Consider the following 22,973-nt stretch of genomic DNA (forward strand, 5'->3'; position numbering starts at 1 on the left):
TAGTGAATAGCATGTCTTTATCCCTCTATTGCGCACAACAGGGAGGAAAGCAAAACCTAGGGACAGAAATTGGACTCACATATTTCAGGGGGTCTCCAATGAATCAGGGTTCACCTAGGCTGTTCCAGTAGCTAGTTCAGGGGGACTGGGTGTGGGAGGAAATAAGAGAGACTGGATTCATCTTCAGTGATAGACATTCTGAGCCTTAGATCTCCTAGGCCACATGCTGGTAGATCAGGTCAAAGGATAGAAATCAATTTCCTAATCAGGACTGTATACTTTAGAATTTTTAATAACTCTTGCTATCCTGGAGCTTCCCTGGTGGGCCAGTGGGTACAACTCCATGCTCCCAATGCAGGGGACCCGAGTTCAATCACTGGTCAAGGAACTATATCCCATATCCTGCAACCAAGCATTTACCTGTCACAACTAAATGATCCCTCAGGGGTGCAAGGGAGATCAAAGATCCTACATGCATGATTAAGACCCAGTGCAGTCAAATAATCAAAAGAATAAATATTTAAAAAATTATGTTGTCCCATAAATGCCACTCGAGTGCAAATACTTGCACAGTGATGTAATCCTCCAATCCAGTAGATGTCGCCATTCCCTGCGGTGATTGCTGAGGAGCAGAGAATGAAAGAAGCAGCCATCTGCCATGTCTGCCACCCCCTAAGGTGAGAAAGGAGACAGGATTTGGCCCCAGGGAGCCGAGGTGCACATGAAAGGAATGAATTTAGTGAGCCCAGAGGCTTGCATCTTCTCATACATACAAAATTAAATTTAACTTGATATCTGACTTTTCTCACCTCACAGTAATCTTTGATGTTCAGACTGCCTGCTCCCTTTGTTACAAACTTGTATAGAGCCTGACTTTCCTTCCTGCCTCCTTGGAGCAGTTTTCTCAGAGTCCCTGAGATGCTGTCTCCCTGGCTTGGGTCCTAAACATTTCCACCAAATAAAATAACTCTCTGCTTTCAGGTGGTGACTAATGTTTTAGCTGACAGTTTCCATGTAACACCTGGAACTCAGGTGAGTGGGAACAGGACACTGTGGTTTGGGAAAATGTCTTGGAAGAGCATGTAAAATGATAAGAAATGCACAACCTAAAAAGGGCAAATGTTTTATTCAGTGAATTTACAGAAGATTATAGCCAGAAAGGTGGCTTCTCAGACAGATCTGAAGAACTATTCAAAAGTTATAAGGGGGATCAGAGTACATAAGGTCATTTGCTGAAAAAAAAATTCAGAAAATATAAAAAGATTACTGAATATTATAAAAATTATACATCTCAAATTAATGATTTCCATGCTTTTTAAAACTGTTATTTATTTTTATAATTTTATTTTACCTTTTTTTTTTTTTTTGCTCTGCTGGGTCTTCCTTGCTGAGCACAGCCTTTCTCTTGTTCTGGTGAGTGGGGGTTACTCTCTAGTTGAAGTGCATTGGTTTCTCATTTTGGTGGCTTCTCTCATTGCAGAGTACTGGCTCCAGTGCATGCGGGCTTCAGTAGTTATGGGTCCCAGGCACTAGTTGAGTGCTCAGTGTTTTTGGGACATGGATTTTGTTGCTACACAGCATGTGGGATCTTCCTGGACCAAGGATCCAACCTGTATCCCTTGCCCTAACAGGTGGATTCTTAACCACTGAACTTCCAGGGAAGTTCCTTCCAATGCCTTTTTATATATAGAAAGAGTCTGGACTTATTGAAGTCATCCATATGATATGCATCTTAACTACTTCAGGAAGCCATCCTGTTTTCTCCTTCTTGAATTACCCTGAGGGCAGACTATCTTGAGGGAAGGGAAACTGCAGTGGATAATGGCCTTTTGGTTGCAACATCCTTTGTTTACTGAAATGGCAAGTGAAATACTTGTCCCCAAGGAAAAGCTCAAGGGAAGATTGGAAGTGGAACTGAATTGTTTTTCAGTCAATCAGTTGTGACTGACACTTTGTGATCCCATGGACTGCAGCGCACCAGCCTTCCCTGTCCTTCACTATCTCCCAGAGTGTGCTCAAACTCATGTCCATTGAGTTTGTGATGCCATCCAACCATCTCATCCTCTGTTACCCCCTTCTCCTCCTGCCCTCGATCTTTCCCAACATCAGGGTCTTTTCCCACGAGTTGGCTCTTCCCATCAGGTGGTCAAAATATTGGAGCTTCCATTTCAGCATCAGTCATTCCAATGAATATTCAGGACTGATTTCCTTTGGATTGACTGGTTTAATCTCCTTGCCATGGAAGGGACTCTCAAGGGTCTTCTCCAACACTACAGTTCCAAAGCATCAATTCTTTGGCACTCAGCCTTCTTTTATGGTCCAACTCTCACATGTGTACATGACTACTGGAAAACCATAGCTTGACTATATGGAACTTTGTCAGCAAGATGTGCTTTTTAATTTGCTGTCTAGGTTCTTCATAGCTTTTCTTCCAAGGAACAAGCCTCTTTTAATTTCATGACTGCAGTCACCATCCACAATGATTTTGAAGCCCAAGAAAATAAAATCTGTCACTGTTTCCATTTTTTCCCTATCTATTTGCCATGAAGTGATGGGACATAATGCCACAACCTCAGTTTTTAAAATGTGTTTTATGCCAGCCTTGCCACTCTCTTCTTTCACCTTCATCAAGAGGCTTTTTAGTTCCTCTACACTTTCTGCCATTAGGGTGGCATAATCTGCATACCTGAAGTTATTGTTATTTCTCCCAGCAATCTTGATTCCATCTTGACCTTCAACCAGCCCGAAATTTCTCTGTACTCTGCATGTAGATTAAATAAGCAGGATGTCAGTATATAGCCTTGACGTACTCCTTTCTCAATTTTGAACCACTCTGTTGTTCCGTGTCCGGTTCTAAATGTTGCTTCTTGACCTGCATACAGATTTCTGAGGAGGCAGGGTAGGTGGTCTGCTATTCCCATTTATTTAAGAATTTTCCACACAGTTTGCTGTGATCCACACAATCCAAGTCTTCCTCGTAGTCAATGAAGCATGAAGAGATTTTTTTTAATTCCCTTGATTTTTCTATGATCCACCATTTATTGGCAGTTTTATGTCTGGTTCCTCTGCCTTTTCTAAACCCAGCTTGTACAACTGCAAATTTGTGGTACATGTACTGTTGAAGCCTAGCTTGAAGGATTTTGAGAACTAGGTTTCTAACATGTAAAACGAGTGTGATTGAGAGATAGTTTGAACATTCTTTGGCATTGCCTTTCTTTGGGATTAGAATGAAAACTGACATTTTCCAATCCTGTGGCCACTGCTGAGTTTTCCAAATTTGCTGGCATATTGAGTACAGCACTTTAACAGCATTATCTTTTTGGATTTTAAATAGCTAAGCTGGAATTTCATCACCTCCAGTAGCTTTGTTTTAGTAACGCTTCTTAAAGGCCACTTGACTTCACACTCCAGGATGTCTGGCTCTAGATGAGCCATCTCACCATCATGGTTATGGATCACTAAGACATTTTTTGTACAGTTCCTCTGTGTATTCTTGCCACCTCTTCTTAATATTTTCTGCTTCTGTTAGATCCATACCATTTCTTTCCTTCACTGTGCCCATCTTTGTATGAAATGTTTCTCTAATTTTCTTATAGAGATTTTTAGTCTTTCCCATTCTATTGTTTTCCTCTATTTCTTTGCATTGTTCACTTAAGAAGTCTTTCTTTTCTCTCCTTCCTATTCTTTGGAACTCTGCATTCAAATGGGTTTATCTTTCCTTTTCTTCTCTGCGTTTTGCTTTTTTTTCTTTTCTCAGCTTCCTCAGACAACCATTTTGCCTTTTTGCATTTCTTTCTCTTGGGGATGGTTTTGATCACTGCCTCCTGGTCAATGTTAGGAACACTAAATGAAGGGGTTCTCTGGGCTCAGTACACATTCTATTGCTTAGCTTTAAATCCATCTATTTCTTTCAAGGCAGTTGACAAGGTAGAGGGAGAGTGGTTGGTGGGGGGAGGTGAGATAAGTGGTTGTCAGAGCCTATGACTGTCTGCACATCCCCCAGATGTAGTAGGGGATGGGGAAGGTTTTCATTAAACACTGATGTTGGTCCTTCTGCGTTTCTGAATGAGTAGATCTGGGGAGAAGCTGAGAATCACTTTTTTAAAAGTTCTCAAATGATGCTGATGCTGCTGGTCAGGGGACCAGTCATTGGGAACTACTGCAGTAAGTAAGGCTAGATGGATTTAAAGCTAAGCAATAGAATGTGTACTAAGGCCAGAGAACCCCTTATTTTATCTGCTTAGTTTTTGGAATAACAGATTCTGAAGAGAAAGCAATATGGTAAATACCTGAACCTCATGCTTGTTCCTTCTCTCTTTTGTAAGAGAGTTAATTATGACTCCAGTATTTTATTACATAGTTCACAGTGGTCAACACACTGGAGGGTGCTGGGACAGCACAGTTTAATATTCAGAAGTACCGATAAACAGAACTTCAATTTCCACCACCAGTAGGCTGTGGGCCTTGGAAGAATTTACTGCCCTCCACTGAGTCTATCTCTCACTGTATTGAATGAGTACCGTATAATCCCTAACTCATAAAAAAAACACTGAGTCAAGAATAAATTCTCCATAGATGGCAGGGCTGTTGTTTGACCTAAAGGCTGCAGACATAATCAAGCTCATAACCAAGGCCACGGTGACTATCAGAACCCGAGGCAGAATCTCACAGGTCAGTCATTCCCTCTGCCAAATTATGATGCTTTGATTACAGAAGCCAGCACTTTAAAGGTCACCTTGGGCGTCTCTTCCTGGAGTTCAGTCTATTCTCTGGAACAAGCCTGCCTCTGGTGGTCAGTTTGATGATTCTTTCCATTGGCTATGGCTTCATACTTAGGATTTCTTTGATTGGCACTAACTCCAGGGAGCAGAGGAGAAAGAAAATCCAGATAAGATTTCCCCATCCAATGACTTTCTATTTTTTTCTTGAAAAATTTCTGGGACCTTTAGTTGATCATAGGTATATGGATGCTCAGATAATGATAAACTCTGTTGACTTACAAACCCTTTGGAGCTCCCTGGGAGTTTCCAGTAACTTTCTGGCAGCTCATTTCATGCCCTGGGTCTCAGGTTTTTTATTGGAAAAATAAATTGTTTTTGAGGTTCTTGTGACACAGTAGGTGCCCTGGATGGCTCCTGAATCTGCCTTTTATGTTTTTTTTTTTTTTAATCCTTGATTTGAGCTCCTATAGCTACTGGAAGAAGCACAAGCTGGAATCAAGATTGCCAGAAGAAATATCAATAACCTCAGATATGCAGATGACACCACCCTTATGGCAGAAAGTGAAGAGGAACTAAAAAGCCTCTTGATGAAAGTGAAAGAGGAGAGTGAAAAAGTTGGCTTAAAGCTCAACATTCAGAAAACAAAGATCATGGCATCTGGTCCCATCACTTCATGGGAAATAGATGGGGAAATAGTGGAAACAGTGTCAGACTTTATTTTTTGGGGCTCCAAAATCACTACAGATGTTGATTGAAGCCATGAAATTAAAAGACGCTTACTCTTTGGAAGGAAAGTTATGACCAACCTAGATAGCATATTAAAAAGCAGAGACATCACTTTGTCAACCAAGGTCCGTCTAGTCAAGGCTATGGTTTTTCCCATGGTCGTGTATGGATGTGAGAGTTGGACTGTGGAGAAAGCTGATCGCTGAAGAATTGATGCTTTTGAACTGTGGTGTTGGAGAAGACTATTGAGAGTCCCTTGGACTGCAAGGAGATCCAACTAGTCCATTCAAAAGGAGATCAGTCCTGGGTGTTCATTGGAAGGACTGATGCTAAAGCTGAAACTCCAATACTTTGGCCACATCATGCGAAAAGCTGACTCATTGGAAAAGACTGGGAGGGATTTGGGGAGAGGAGGAGAAGGGGACGAGAGGGTGAGATGGTTGGATGCCATCACTGACTCGATGGACATGAGGTTGAGTGAACTCCAGGAGTTGGTGATGGACAGGGAGGCCTGGCGTGCTGTGACTCATGGGGTCTCAAAGAGTCGGACACGACTGAGCAACTAAACTGAACTGAACTGAACTGAGCTATTGGAAAAGAATTTTGGGTAAATGTGGTTTGTGAAACCCAAGATCCCAACTCACACCAGAGGGTTGTCACCTCCATTGCCCAGTGAAGTTATGGGGAGAACAGTATTATTCTCCTCTTGTTACAACACCGCAGCCTCAGGTCAAATTGTCTGGCATTTTCCTCTATGAAAAAGGAACTCCACATTCCTCAGGATCAGGTTGGGTGAGTGAAGGATGACAGGGGAGCAGGGAGACCTGGAGGTCATGGGACCCCACATCAGTGAGCTGCTTTTTAATTAATGCCAAGTGATGCCATTTAGGAAATTGGACCAGTGTTGCTATAAATATTTTTCCACTGAGGGACAGTGGAGAGGAAATTGTAATATAAAAGTTTTTTTTTTCTTTTTTGTCTCTGACAACAAACTTTCTTTGTTAAAACACTGTGTGTGGGATATATTTGGGAACCCTATAGCCTCTGATATGAGAAAATTGTTCAGCAAGGAGCTCTAATATGGCCCACAATTATCGGGGACCAGCCTCGATAAGGCCCAGGGTATCCTCGGGATGAACGGCGTCGGCGTTAGAGAGAGAGAGAGAGAGAGAGACAGGGGCTGATGATTCTTTGGTTTACGCTGGAAACCAATAAAACCCCAGCACGGGGCTTGCTCTGTTTACGTAGGCCGCAGGCGCCCTCTCGAATCACTGGAGGCACCCCACCAGGGCACCCCCTCGAGTGGGTCTTAGAAGCCCAGGCAGATAAGTAAACTCAGAGGGCCCAGCGCTCCAAGGATCTCAACCAGAAAAAGGAGAATAAAGAAAAGGATGGAAAAAGAGAAAGAACGACACGGGGAGACCAAGCTTCAGTGAGCAAGGCCCAAAACTTTATTTTCCAGTGCTGCTTTTATACCCTAAGTTATGCGCATAAGAAACAGAGAAAGGGAGGTATAGATTCACACCAAAATCACGTGGGGTCAGCAGTCTTGACCCTTATCAGGATCAGGGCTTATTTTTGTGTGATAAAAGTTTTAGGTGATTTACATCATCTTCTGGCCAGGGGGCCTGCTAACAGTTTTATGGCCCTCTCTCCTGACAATAGGTTAGTTAGCAAGTAAAAGACTTTTATTTTAAGGTGACTTTCCTAAAGTTAGGTGGTAGACACATAACAAAGTTACATTCCTATAAGGCACCGGTGTAGTGAGCTGCAAGAAAGGAATTTATTAACTTAAGATCTGATGTGGTTAAATCAAAGGACTAATATATTTCCAAGAATACAATAGATAGAGGAAACTGCAGCAAGCATTGATTCAACAATGAAATCTTTTCTAGTACTATTCTAATGATTTTAACTTCTTCAACAGATTCCTGTATTTTAGAATATTAGGCTTTCTGTCCTTGCATGGCTGGGAGGCTATAAACAGTCACACTCATAGTTGTAAGACCCCGGACAAACTTGTCATGCAAGTTAGAAAGCTATCAGAGGGGCTTGGATCAGAACACTCTTATTAAGCCGAGGGGAACTTTTAAACTACAGCTCTGAATTAATGTTTTCAGAGAAAGGTGCTTGGGGGGAAGCCCCCGTAAGTATTAGAGGACTTGGTAAGAGGCATAAGATAGTAAAGCAGTCAGATTCCGGTTTTCTTTGGGGTAGATGCTCAGGTAAGTTCAGGGAGTTCCTCAAGCCCTGATTAGCCTTTGCCCGTCAGGCCTCTTCCCCAATTGACCTTTGCCATGGGTAGGATTTCCCTTGCTGGCTCCTGGCACACAATGACCCTCACAATATCAGAAGGGAAAATGCATGTCTTTGTTGTTCTAGACCTGAGACCTACATTGGTTTGTGTGCCTGGTTTTGATGTTGTTGAGGTTGAAATTACCTTTGCACCTCCACAATCCTGCTATGCCAGATATAAAATTGAAATTTTGTGAGAGGAATTTACCATTAGATTTTTGAATGAGTATGTATATAGTTTTACATCAGTAGGATTTTGTTGCAAGTGCTATTTGGTACTTGATATTTCTTTTTACTTAATATTGTAACCATATCAAGTCTAATATGACCTAACAGACTCCTGTCTGTCTCTCCCATCAGAAAGCTTCCATAAGCCTCTTAACCTTATGCATCATTGGGCAGAAAGAATGAAAACCACACTCACAGAAAACTAATAAAACTGATCACAAGGATCACAGCCTTCTCTGACTCAATGAAATTGTGAGCCATGTTGTGTAGGGCCACCCAAGGCGGATGGGTCATAGTAGAGAGTTTTGACAAAATGTGGTCCACTGGAAAAGGGAATGGCAAACCACTTCAGTATTCCTGCATTAAGAACCCCATTAACAGTATGAAAAGACAAAAAGAAGTGACCCTGAAAGATGAACTCTCCAGGTCAGTAGGTGCCCAAAATACTACTGGAGAAGAGTGAGAAATAACTCCAGAAAGAAAGAAGAGAGAGAGCCAAAGCAAAAACAATGCTCAGTGTGGATGTGACTGGTGATGGAAGTAAAGTCCAATGCTGTAAAGAGCAATATTGCATAGGAACATGAAAAGTTAGGTCCATGAATCAAAGCAAATTGGAAGTGGTAAAACAGAAGATGAAAGAGTGAACATCGACATTTTAGGAATCAGTGAACTAAAACGTATTGGAATGGGTGAATTTAATGCAGACGACCATTATTGCTACTACTGTGGGCAAGAATCCCTTACAAGAAATGGAGTAGTCCTCATAGTCCACAAAAGAGTCTGAAATCCAGTACTTCAGTGCAATCTCAAAAATGACAGAATAATCTCTATTAGCTTCCAAGGTAAACAATCTAACATCACAGTAATTAAAGTCTATGGTCCAACTACTAATGTCAAAGAAGTTGAAGTTGAAAAGTTATATGAATACCTACAACCTTCTAGAGCTAACACCAAAAAAAGATGGGACTAGAATACAAAAGTAGGAAGTCAAGAGATACTTGGAGTAACAGGCAAGTTTGGCCTTGGAGTACAAAATGAAGCAGGGGAAAGGTTAACAGGGTTTTGCCAAGAGAACACACTGGTCATAGCATACACCTCTTCCAACAACACAAGAGACGACTCTACACATGGACATCACCAGATGGTCAATACCGAAATCAGATTGATTATATTCTTTGCAGCCGAAGATGGAAAAGCTCTATACAGTCAGCGAAAACAAGACTGGGAGATGACTATGGCTCAGATCATGAACTTCTTATTGCCAAATTCAGACTTAAATTGAAGAAAGTAGGGAAAATCACTAGACCATTCAGGTATGACCTAAATCAAATCCCTTATGATTATACAGTGGAAGTGAGAAATAGATTCAAGAGATTAGATCTGATAGAGTCACTGAAGAACTATGGATGGAGACTTGTGACATCGTGCAGGAGGCAGGGATCAAGACCACTCCTAAGAAAAAGAAATGCAAAAAAGCAAAATGGTTGTCTGAGGTGGCCTTAAAAATAGCTGAGAAAAGAAGAGATGTGAAAGGCAAAGGAGAAAAGGAAAGATATAAGCCTCTGAATGCAGAGTTCCAAAGAATAGCAAGGAAAGATAAGAAAGTTTTCCTCAGTGATCAGGGCAAAGAAATAGAGGAAAACAATAGCATGGGAAAGATTAGAGATCTCTTCAAGAAAATTAGAGATACCAAGTGAATATTTCATGTAAAGATGGGCACAATAAAGGACAGAAATGGTATGGACCTAACAGAAACAGAAGATATTAAGAAGAGGTGGCAAGAATACACAGAAGAACTATACAAAAAATATCTTCAGGACCCAGATAACCACAATGGGATGATCACTCATCTAGAGACAGATATCCTTGAATGCGAAGTCAAGTGGGCCTTAGGAAGCATCACGATGAACAAAGCTAGTGGAGGTTACGGAATTCCAGTTGAGCTATTTCAAATCCTAAAAGATGATTTTGTGAAGTGCTGCACTCAATATGCCAGCAAATTGGGAAAAATCAGCAGTGGCCACAGGACTGGAAAAGTTCAGTTTTCAGTCCAATCCCAAAGAAAGGCAATGACAAAGAATGTTCAAACTGTTGCACAATTGCACTCATCTCACACACTAGCAAAGTAATTCTCAAAATTCTCCAAGCCAGGCTTCAACAGTATGTGAACCGTGAACTTCCAGATGTTCAAGCTGGATTTAGAAAAGGCAGAGGAACCAAAGATTAAATTGCCAACATCCGTTGGATCATAGAAAAAGTAAGAGTCCCAGAAAAACTACTTCTGCTCTACTGACTATGTCAAAGCCTTTGACTGTGTGGATCACAATAAACTGTGGAAAATTCTGAAAGAGATGGGAATAGCAGACCACCTGACCTGCCTCCTGAGAAATCTGTATTCAGGTTAAGAAGCAACAGTTAGAACTGTACATGGAACAACAGACTGGTTCCAAATCAGGAAAGGAGTACGTCAAGGATGTATATTGTCACACTGCTCATTTTACTTCTATGCAGAGTACATCATGTGAAATACCAGGCTGGTTGAAGCACAGCTGGAATCAAGATTGCCAGGAAAAATATTAATAACCTCTAATACTCAGATGACACTACCATTATGGCAGAATGTGAAGAAAAACTAAAGGTCTCTTGATGAAAGTGAAACAGAAGATTGAAAAATCTGGCTTAAAATTCAACATTCAAAAAATGAAGATCATGGCATCCGATCCCACCACTGCTTGGCAAATAGATGGGGAAACTACGGGAACAGTGAGAGACTTTATTTTCTTGGGCTCCAAAATCACTGCAGATGTTGACTGCAGCCATGAAGTGAAAAGACGCTTGCTCCATGGAAGAAAATCTGTGACCAAACTATACAGCATATTAAAAAGCAGAGATACTACTTTGCCGATAAAGGTCTGTTTAGTCAAAGCTATGGATGGCATCACCGACTCGATGGACATGAGTTTGAGTGAACTCCGGGAGTTGGTGATGGACAGGGAGGCCTGGCGTGCTGCGGTTCATGGGGTCACAAAGAGTCGGACACGACTGAGCTACTAAACTGAACTGAACTGAACTGATGGCTTTTCCAGTAGCCATGTATGGGTGTGAGAGTTGGACTATAAAGAAAGCTGAGCACCGAAGAATTGATGCTTTTGAACTGTGGTGTTGGAGAAGACTCTTGAGAGTCCCTTGGACTGCAAGGAGATCCAACTGGTCAATCTTAAAGGCAATCAGTCCTGAGTATTCATTGGAAGGACTGCTGCTAAAGCTGAAGCTGCAATACTTTGACCATCTGACTTGAAGAACTGACTTCCTTGGAAAAGACCCTGATGCTGGGAAAGATTGAAGGCAGGAGGAAAAGGGGACGACAGAGGATGGGATGGTTGGATGGAATCACCGACTCAACGAACATGAGTTTGAGCAAGCTCCAGGAGTTAGTGATGGACAGGAAGCCTGGTGTGCTCCAGTGAAAGTGAAAGTGAAAATCACCCAGTCAGGTATGACTCTTTGGGATCCCATGGGCTATGTCCATGTAATTCTCTAGCCCAGAATACTGGAGTGGGTAGCCTTTCCCTTCTCCAGGTGATCTTCCCAACCCAGGATCGAACCCAGGTCTACCGCATTGCAGGCAGATTCTTTACCAGTTGAGCCACAAGGGAAGCCCAAGAATACTGGGAGCGTGTAGCCTATCACTTCTTCAGCGAATCTTCCTGACCCAGGAATCCAACCGGGGTCTCCTGCTTGCAGGCAGATTCTTTACCAACTGAGCTATATATTCTTTACCTATATATGTATATAAAACTCATCTTCTTTTTTCATTCTTCTGTAGGTGAATATATAGGCTGTTTCCATTCTTGGATATTGTAAATAATACTATGAACATAAGGATGTGTGTATCTTTTTGAATAATAGATTTTTCTGGATATTTGCCCAGAAGTGGGATTGCTAGACCATATAGCAACTTTATTTTTAGTTTTGGAGGAACCAATGTATTGTTTTCCATAATGGCTGCACCAATTTACATCCCACCAACAGAGTAAGAGGCTACTCTTTTCATCACATACTCACTAGCATTTTAAGCAGATTGAAATTTCTTTTGATTTATTACTTGACTGGAGATATTGACTACAGGGGATGAAAAGTGAGCCTTTAGAACAATGCTCCTTTTGGATCTCACAGAAGCTGTGATCCCATAGAAACATTCCCAGATTAGACTCCTCAATTTCCAAATTTCCACGAACATCACATGAAATATCTCTGATTGTCATTGCCACCATTTAGGTTTCCTGGCAACTGGTGGGGGGTGGGGTGGGTGTTCTTCTGATCCTGTCAACTAGTTATTCTCTTCACAGAAATGGGCAGTTTCTTCTACTTGGCAGTGACCTTGAATCAACAGCTTACACATAGGGAAAATATGAGTGAAATTCAGATTTTCTCTTAAGGTTATCTGAAGGAATGAATGAAAAGTGTATGCGTGGTTGTTCACCGGTTTCTATTCAATAACAGAGATGTTCATGCTTATTGTTGTTACTAATCTCAATCTAATTGCAAGTTATTAATAAAAGGGATTGATGGCCTGGGATTTAAATGTCACTTGAGTAGAATCCAGTTTAATCTTATTTTCTGTAAAGGCCATTTATATACATGAGAAAAATATGGTGGAAGCTATCTTCCCGAAAGTGACCAAGACTGAGAACTACCTGCAGAGTGTCTTCACCTTGGTGGCCACAGGTGTATAAGAATAATTTTGGCATCAAATAACTGGGTGAGTGAGAGGCACGGAAAATTCTTAAAGATGGAGAAATGGGCTCCCTTTATGTGTAGCCATAGACTTCAAAGAAATCCTTGTATGATGCAGCCTAACGTGGGAATTACACCTGAATGTGGTAGAACATTAAACACCAATAAGTGTTTCCATATTTAGTGCAGAAAAGGTGTTGGCATTTATGACAAGAAAAGCAGAATTTTATTTCTGTGCCTAATGATGTCACTTTGAAAAGAATCTGTGTTGAACGCGGCTAGTAATGAGTAAAACAGTAATGATCTAAATGCAGTAGGAAAAGTGCTATTGAAATTATGGTTTGTTTGGGTTCTACTCCAGTATTCTTGCCTGGAGAATTCCATGTATAGAGGAGCCTCGTGGGCTACAGTTCATGGGGTTGCAAAGAATTGGACATGACTGGTGTGACTTAGCACACAAACGCACACACTCCTGAAAAATGGCTGGGGAATTTGCCATCTGAATATTGTCTTCATTGAGAAAAATAAATAAATAAACAAACCTCACCTGGTAGCACTTGCCCCTGGGTGACAGGGTTATTTGGAGCTGAACAAGGTTTATTTCTTCTCTGGCTCCAAGTTCCCAAAGAACCGAGTGCCCACCTTAACTGCCTCTGAGTCTGGGAAATATCTGATTCCAGTATTCACACCCCTTCCTCTTCTCACATCTTAGATTTAATCTTTTCTTACAGTTGGTTTTTCTGATCTCAACTTTTTGGGAAAAAATGCTGTCTAAGATGACAGTGTCTCCTCTGAGCCACCCTCTTTTACTATATTTCTTCAGTTTATTTTATTTATTTATTTTTATTGCCCTGGGTCATCATTGCTGTGGGGGCTTTTCTCTACTTGTATCGAAAGGGGGCTACTTTCTAGTTGCTGTGCATGGGCTTCTCATTGCTGTAGCTTCTCTTCTGTGGAGCACAGCTTAACAGTTGTGGCGCACAGACTTAGTTGCCCTGTGTCATATGATGTCTTCCCTGACCAGGGATCAAACCTATGTCTCCTGCACTGGCGGTCAAATTCTTCACCAGTGAGCCACAGGGAAGTCCCCTTTTACTATCTTAATGTCACCCAGAGCAATGTCTTTAAATTTCCCTGTTTCAAAAAAAAAAAAGAAAGAAAGAAAAAATAAATCTCTATTTTACATTGCTGCTATCATTCACGTTTTCCCTTTAGGAATGCCCAGTTCCAAACTGTCCAGAACCCCTTATATTCTCACTGAGATTCCAGCCTGTCCACCTTCAGAGAAAGCTTGACTTAAGGCTGGAAAAACCACCACATCCCCAAAGTTCTTCCCTGGCTTCCTGAATAGGTACACAGCCTCCTGTGTTTCCTACATAACTCCTCAGTGAAAAGCTGATATAGGGATGAATGTATTTTGTTTTCTTTTATAATACACCACTGTTTTCATGAGACTGTTTTAATCATGGACATATTGCTAATGTTGATTTGACCAAAGATCCCGCAACAATGATTCTGTTAGCTTATTTTTTGTCCAGTTGTGGGGACCAATAATCCCTTTCCTGTCTGACCCTCAAGAATATAACTGTCCATATTGGTAGAATTCAGTCAGTATTAGGGAAGTGAATCTGTGAATAGGTCCTGGATCACCCAGCCACACCATCTTTTTGTTTCCTGACTGTGTATATATTTCAACCAACTACTCTAGAGAAATATGATAATCCAATCAGGATCAATCCAATAGGTCTTCTATAGTTAAATCAGATGTCCCTTTCTGATTGTATTAACAGTGGGACAGAGGGATTATGGGACGAGAATGGTGTATAAAAGTCTGAAGCACTAGAGAAGAGATGCAGAATCTTCCTGCTCTGGAGACATCAGCTGAGTTCTTCACAGCGTCTGAGATCTGAGCACCCCACCAGCCACATCAGACCTGTAAGTTACCTCTGCTATATAAGAATAACCATTCCTTCCCCATGGTTAGTTAATCTTAAAGAGTGACTTGTGGTTCTGGATGGCAGGGAGAGTTTTGAAAAAATCATTTCTTTATGATGAAACCATTTCAGGTTTTAGTTTTGCCTGAATCTAAAGCATTTTGATTAGTGCTTTAGCTGGTATCATTTTTTAATGTCTTTACCCAGCAGATATTTAAAATATCTGTTTAGAGTTTTGTTTCATGAAATTTCAAATACACACTTTTTACACAGATGGCATTCATGTTAGGGGTAACTGAGGATGGAGGGGGCGTAGGTCCCCATGACTTTCCTCTTCTCATAAATTGAGGGCTCCAAGTGATGGGCTGACACATTCCTCTCATAAAGACTGGAGTGAGCTTTCAGGCTCCTGGCTTCACACTTCTAGTTGCGACATGAATTAAGCAAAGCACTGGATTGAATTGAAATGGCTAGTGGTTGCCTTTTCTCCTTGTTGGTCTTATTCTGAATCGAATAGGGAAAGAGTTATAACTTTGTGCCCATTGAGGCCTGAATGTCATAGGCTCTAATTGAGGCACTCCCTCCCTTGCCAGAGCTGAGACCTCAGTCCTGAGTAGATTTCTCTGAAGGGTTGGGAGATTGTCTTAGATGTGCTCCTCTTTAGCTTGACATGGATGCTTTGTTTGTTGGCAGTTTCCACAGGATTCCTTTTAAGCAGAGCCAGGATGAGTGTCCCAACCCCACCCAGACTCTTGGACATGGCTGGAATGCACCTGGTCAGGGAAGATGCCTTGGTCTGTTCTGCTCTGGAGTTTCTGCCCACAGAGCTCATCCCATCCCTCTTCATGGACGCCTTCCATGGGAGACACATCAAGACCCTAAAGGCCATGGTGCAAGCCTGGCCCTTTGTCTGCCTGCCTCTGGGGGGCCTCATTGATCTGCCTCATGTGGGGCCCCTACAAGCAGTGCTGGAAGCACTTGATGTCCTACTTGCCCAGAAGGTTCGTTCCAGGTTAGTCGGGTCCAGGTAGCTTGATAGGGTTCTGGGCATCCTGGAAGAGATTAAGTGGGCTAAGTGGTGGGCTAAGTGCATGGCCAATGGATGTGCTAGAGGGCTCTGAGGATGGCAGTGAAGAAACTCAGAGGCCTTGGCTCACTATGGTAAATACTGATGTGTAAATGTGCCTACAATGCAAGGGAGATTGAAAGAACATGCCCCATCTCCTTCCTATGATGCTTAATCCCACTAGAAGTGGAGAACTAGAAAGGACAAGAGGAGAAAGGGAGCTGGAGGTAAGAGAGGCAGGAGAAGGCAAGGCAGTAGGTGATGAGATATGTGAAAGGAAAGCACAGGTGGGCAGTCATTTGTCAAATTCTGAGGCTGTGGTTGCATTCTGTGTGGATATTAATGCAGCCCTATTAATCTCCTGTCCTTATAGGCGGTGCAAACTGCAGGTGCTAGATTTGCGGAATACTGGCCAGAGCTTCTGGAGCATGTGGTCTGGAGCCAGCACCCATGGGTTCTCAAGCTTCAGAATGGCACCAGTGGCTGAGCATTCTTCAAATACACATCAGCCCTTGGCTCCCCTGAAGGTATACATAGAGCTTTGTCTGAAGAAAAGGACCCTGGATAACTTCCTCACCTATCTCCTCAGGTGGATAGAGCAGAGAAAAGCTTCCATACACCTCTGCTGTAAGAAGCTGACCATCTTTGCAATGCCCGTGGAAAATATCACGAAGGTCCTGAATATGGTGCAGCTGGACTGTATCCAGGAGGTGCAAGTGAATTGGATTTGGCATCTGTCCACCCTGGCCAAGTTTGCTCCTCTCCTGGGTCAGATGAGAAACATGCAGAGATTCTTTCTCTCCCGTAGTTACATGTCTGCCCTGGAGCAGCAGGAGCAGCAGGAGCAAGTTGTCCAATTTACCTCTCAGTTTCTCAAGCTGCACCATCTCCAGGATCTCTATCTAGACTCTCCCTCCTTCCTTGAAGGCTGCCTGGACCAGATGCTCAGGTGAGTGTGGAACACTGGCTGGGTAACAGTGAACACAATACTGGCATGTGAAACACACAGGGTCCTTAGCTGCTCTATCCTGAGCTGTGGTATTACTTCACCACTGAAATCAAGATAGAAAAACAAAAACAGACACCATACTAGAAATCTATGTATGGTGTGGCTTGGACCCAGTGAGGGTAGATTCTTAGGAAGGGAAATCTATGTAACATGACTTAGGAAAATAGGTAAGTGACAGGAGATCAAAGAAGGGAAACCACCTCTAGAAAACAAAGCATTCTAATCAGAGCAATTTTAAAGAGATGGTCTGGGGAATTACCTGCCAGTCCAATGGTTAGAATTCTGCTCTTTCAGGGCTGAATGTCCAGGTTTGATCCCTGGTGGGAAAAGTAAGATTGCACAAGCTGCACATGTGATATGGCCAGGAAAAATTTTAAAAAAGGAAAAGAATGTGAGGGACAGAGAGAGACAGAGATACAAAGAAGAACTTTGTGCTCTCCAAGTTTCTGAACACAGTGAACTTGTCCCTAAATATTGCCTTTTCCAGATAAGTTAGTAAATATTTAAGAAATGCATGATTCGGAGATGATAGTAGTGAAATATGACTAGAGAACATACAAACCACAGGTGGTCTGCAGGTGATGCAGAGATGAAATGTCAGGTTAAAAAGAAGACTCATCATTCTGAGTGCAGACCTTCAGGAGACAGTTAGTAGGACCTTGTCTTTGGGCCAATCACTGTCCCAAAACAGCTGCCCCCTGGGTTTCTCAGATTTAATCTCTTTTTTTCTTCCCAGATACCTGATGACCCCCTTGGACCACCTGGCGATAACTAACTGCCGGCTTACAGAATCAGACTTGACCCATCTGTCCCAGTGCCTGAACATCCATCAGCTCAAAGGCCTGGATCTGAGTGGGGTCACCATGACTGACTTTAGTCCTAAGATCCTCTGCATTCTTCTGGAGCAAGTTGCAGCCACCCTCCAGGAACTGAACTTAGAGCAGTGTGGGATCACAGAGTCCCAACTTGAGTCCATCCTGCCTGTCCTGAGCTGCTGTTCCCAGCTCAGGACCTTCAGTCTGTGTGGGAATGTCCTCTCTATGGCCATCATGGAGAAGCTGCTGAGTCACACCACTGGGCTGATCAACTTAAGTGACGAGTTTTACCCTGCCCCTCAGGAGAGTTACAGCCCTCATGGAGCCCTCCACCTGGGCCGACTGGCCCAGCTTCGGGATAAACTCACTGAGATTATGCGGGATTTAGGACGTCCAAGGGCCATCTGGCTTAGTTCCAGCCCATGTCCTCGCTGGAGCAATAAAACATTCTATCCTGAGGAGCCTTTTCTGTGCCACTGTTACATGTCTGCCTAGTTGGATGCAACTGCCAAAGCTTTCTTCTGGGCACTTGGAAACTAAACTATGGGGAATAGATGCATCATAAAAGGAAAACTGTTCCATGGTTTAGGACATCAGCTCAGTATGAATGGGAAAAGGAAAGATGATACAGTGGAGATGCAGGATTACAAGGAGAAATGGAGACTCTGAGAGGTGTTGGGACTTTCAGAGACTTGGGTTTATAGCATCACAAAGATTAATCTAATTTTCTGGATGGAAATCTCGTATGCATATGTGGCATTATTCTTGAGTGGAGATTGTAAATAAATGATCACAAATAAAGAAACCTTTGTGGTTGTATCTGGTGCCCTTCCTGATATATTATCTGTTTTCACCTCAGGAACCTCCAGTTACTCATTAAAGAAAACACACAGAATTTGTATGATCAGAAGCCCCACTATTCTCACTAGTTCTCTATTCTGTCGAGAACATGTTACCTCTTTACTTACTTCTGTGGCTGTTCACTCGGTTACTGCACACAACAAGGGCAACACACTCAGTGGCCAATGAATCACTGGAGTGAAGAACTCTAGACAGGATACTCACTGCTGACTCAGGCCATGACCCTCGATGTGAGCTGTCCTCATGGTTCTCCTGATGGGTCCGTAGGTCTCAGTTCCTGGCCTTTCTGTGCTGGGAAAGGGCTTCACTACACAAGTCAAGACCCTCCATTCTGGAAGATGTCATCCACATTGCAGATGAACCAGAGGCCCTGTCCTCACCAATCCATGCCTGTTATGCATGTGTAGTTGTCCTCCTTGAATTAAATTAGTTGTGACAAGCAAAGATACACAGATTTCTTTGCTGTTGTTTAGTCGCTAAGTCGCATCTGACTGTTTATGACCCCACGGACCATAGTCCATCAGGTTCCACAGGGATTCCCCAGGCAAGAATATGGAGTGAGTTGTCATGTCCTTCTCCAGGGGATCTTCCTGACCCAAGGATTGAACCCACAACTCTTGCGTTAGTAAGAGGATTCTTTATCACTGAGTCATCAATACTAAAATCATACAGGCATATAACATGGTTTTACTGTTTCTAAACCACATCAAGAGATTGCATTCTTTTGTGGGAGTAGGTCATGTCATTGAGAGATTGACATTCCTGTAACACCTACTATCTCTTCCTATCTGGGAAGACTAGTAACATGTTTTATCAACGTATCAGCCTGCTCTCCAAAATGATTCTTATGTACATCTTATAACTCATAATCAATTCTCTCTATCCTGAGTTCCACATCCTCAGATTTAATCACCTGCAGATAGGGTAGTATTACATTTACTGTAGAAAAATGTCCATGAGTAAGAGGATCTGAGCATTTCAAAGGCATTTTGGTCAAGAGTGATCTGTATATGTAGATATGTATTAGAAGGGATTATTGTGGGAATGGGTTCAAAGGGGCTACAGAGATGGAGAAGTCCCATGGTCTGCTCTCTGTAAGTGAGAGAACCAGCAAATCCAGTTTTTTATCCTAGGCCAGTTCTTAGGGCTGAAAACTGGGGGAGCTGGTGATGTAACTCCAAGTGTGAAGCTAAAGGCCTGAGAACCAGGGAAATACTTGTGTAAGTCCTGGAGTTTCAAGTCTCAAGATCCAGAAGCTGCTATGTTCATGGACAAGAAGATGGAGAGAAAATGGTATCTTGTTCCATTCAGGCCCTCAGGAATTGGATGAAGCCCAGCTACATTGGAGAGGGCACATTTCTTCACTCACTTGATGGTTTTAAATGCTACTGTCTTCCTCAAACACCATCTCGGAAACACCCACCCTTAAGGTCACATAAATGTAACCAACAGAAAGACCATAAAAAAAGGGCACACAAATGAAGGTCCCTGCTGAGGATTCAAGGGCTTGTATTGTTGGCTCTGGGGATGGTGTGGATATTGGACTGAGGGATCTTAGGCAAGAGGCTCTGCTTTCCAGAAAATGGAAGTAATGATGCACCCACAGTGTAGGGGTTCCTGTAAATCAATGAGATGAAACCTGTTGAGGCCTTTGTAGTGGAGCTGGCATACAGTAGGAGCTCAACAAGAGTCATTTCCTTATTTTCCCTTTCTAGCAGACACTCCCAGGGTTCTTCATTCCTCAAGCTTACTCTATATTTCTATAACAGAAAGAAAGATGGAGGGCTCAGAATTTACATGAGGCCTTGACTGAATCAGAATTCCCCCAAGTTGCCCTAGTAGCCAGCACAGGGAGGGTCAGGAGGAGGTCATAGGAAAGAGTCCATTCCTCTCTACTGATAGGCATTCTGAGCTTCAGGACTCCTAGGCCACCTGCTGAGAGATTAGACCAGCAGACATAAACTACTGTTGAAGCAGGTCTGTCAGTTTCAGCTTCCTATAAACATCTGCTGTAATGTAAATGCCCATTTAATATAAATATTTGTGCTGTGATTGATATAAATATAGAAGATAAACATTGTCTTTTAAAATTATGAAGAAAATTTAGTACTTTGAAAAGAATGCATGTGGATATTTTTTAAAAAGTTTTTAACTTGATTTGGAGTCTCAAAGGAAAAATACTTTTAAAACTGATTTTGAAGATCATTCAAACTAATAATTTCTTCTTAAAAATATTTAGAATAAGAAAATTTCAGAACTGGAATACAATTGTAAATTTTAAAGTAGACTTTCTACTAAAGAGCAGTTTTGTGTTCAGAGTGAAATAGAGGACACGGTACAGAGCATTTCCACTTAAATCCTTCTCCCTCCACATTCATTGACCCCCAGCTATCAACATTCCCCATTTGATTTGATTAGTATATTTGTTATAATTGATGAGCTTACATTGACATAACATCGTCACCCAAAGTAGAGAGTTTACATAGAGGTTCCCCCTTATGTTGTGTGTTCTATGACTTCTATCAAGTATATAATAACACTGCAGAATTACACAAATCATTTGCTTTGCCTATTTATCTCTCCTCCATCTCAATCTCTGGAAAAAATTATTTCACTCTTCTGTGATTTTGCCTTTTGCAAAAATGTCTTGTAGTTGGACTCACTTTATGTAGGCTTCTCAGATTGATTCTTTCACTTAGTAATAGACATTGTGATTTCCTCCATGATTTTTCATGGTTTGACACCATTTCATTGTCAGTATACATCACAGTTCATTGATTTTTTCACCTACTAAAGGACATCTTGGTTCCTTTCAAGTTCTGGCCAAATAAGGTCCGTCTAGTCAAGGCTATGGTTTTTCCAGTGGTCATGTATGGATGTGAGAGTTGGAATGTGAAGAAAGCTGATCGCCGAAGAATTGATGCTTTTGAACTGTGGTGCTGGAGAAGACTCTTGAGAGTCCCTTGGACTGCAAGGAGATCCAACCTTGATTCTAGAGGAGATCAATCCTGGGTGTTCATTGGAAGGACTGATGCTAAAGCTGAAACTCCAGTACTTTGGCCACCTCATGCGAAGAGCTGACTCACTGGAAAAGACTCTGATGCTGGGAAGGATTGGGGGCAGGAGGAGAAGGGGACGACAGAGAATGAAATGGCTGGATGGCATCACCGACTCGATGGACATGAGTTTGAGTGAACTCCGGGAGTTGGTGATGGACAGGGAGGCCTGGCATGCTGTGATTCATGGGGTCGCAAAGAGTCGGACACGACTGAGCGACTGAACTGAACTGAACTGAATATATTAATATGTATTAAAATTACTATTTTTTTTAAACAAACTCCCAAGTTAGACAGATATTGTCCAATAAATGGTAGGGAACCATGTTCCTGTGGCCCATAACTGATCACTGATCAGTAAGTAGGTATAAATGCATGGTCCCTGGAAAACTTTACAGCATCAGACTTTACTTTCATCACCAGTCACATCCACAACTGTGTGTTGTTTTTGCTTTCGCTCCATCTCTTCTTTCTTTCTGGAGTTATCTCTCCCCTCTTCTCCAGTAACATATTGGGCACCTACCGACCTCAGGATTTCAGCTTTCAGTGTCTTATCTTTTTGCCTTTTCATACATGTTCTTGGGGTTCTCAAGGCAAGAATACTGAAGTGGTTTGCCATTCTCTTGTCCAGTGGACCACGTTTTATCAGAACTCTCCATTATGACCTATCTGTCTTGGATAGCCTTACATGACATGGCTCATAGTTTCACTGAGTTAGACAAAGCTGTGGTCCTTGTGATAAGTTTGATTAGTTTTCTGTGATTGTGGTTTTCATTCTGTCTGCCCTCTGATAAGTATAAGAGGCTTATGGAAGCTCAGTGCCCCCAACCCTGCAACAGGCCACTGCCGACCCACACCTTTGCCGGAGATTCCTGGACACTCACAGGCAAGTCTGGGTCAGCCAACTTGGGGAAAATCAATGCTAGCCAGATGCTGATAACAGAAATATAAACACACAGAAGAAATAACTTTTCTGGTCAATGTATACATCCATGAAAAAGGCTTATGAACAAAAACCCCATTTGTTTTCCATGTCCTTCTTAATTTTCCCAAACAATAAGGAAAAAAAATTCTAATACTACAGATAGAATAAGCAAATCCCCTGAACTTTTTCCTCATAAGTGTCTGTGTAAAAATACATATATGTATATATATATATATATATAATTATGCCATGAAAAGAAGGATATCCTACCATATTCCGCAAAACAGGATGGATTTTGAGGGCATTATGCTCAGTGAAATATGTCAGAGAAAGATAAACACTGTATATTCTCATTTACTTGTGAAATCTAAATAACTGAACTTCTCTTTTTCTTTCTTCATGCCAGCTTCTTAAACTCTCTTTAATTCTCCAATTCACTGTATGTTTACTTTAAAAAAAAACATTTTAGTGTCCTTTGAAAAATATGAATTTATTTATTTTAATTGAAGGCTAATTAATTTACAATATTATATTAGTTTTGCCATGCACTGACATGAATCCGCCACAGGTGTACATGTGTTCCCCATCCTGAACCCCCCT

The 22,973-nt window shown here is 41.9% G+C and overlaps 1 protein-coding gene across 1 annotated transcript; it reads left to right on the top strand.

The window, feature by feature from the left end:
- Positions 1-15,366: 15,366 nt before the first annotated feature.
- On the top strand, positions 15,367-18,026 carry LOC148775127 (PRAME family member 8-like). The gene is made up of 3 exons (XM_088845044.1): positions 15,367-15,653; positions 16,081-16,656; positions 17,453-18,026. The coding sequence occupies exons 1-3, from the start codon at positions 15,367-15,369 to the stop codon at positions 18,024-18,026; spliced, it is 1,437 nt and encodes a 478-aa protein (XP_088701170.1).
- The last annotated feature ends 4,947 nt before the right edge of the window (positions 18,027-22,973 follow it).

Source organism: Moschus berezovskii, chromosome 17 (genome assembly GCF_049115385.1).
Source record: "Moschus berezovskii isolate FMDL1 chromosome 17, NW_MosBer_1.0, whole genome shotgun sequence".
Lineage (NCBI taxonomy): Eukaryota > Metazoa > Chordata > Mammalia > Artiodactyla > Moschidae > Moschus > Moschus berezovskii.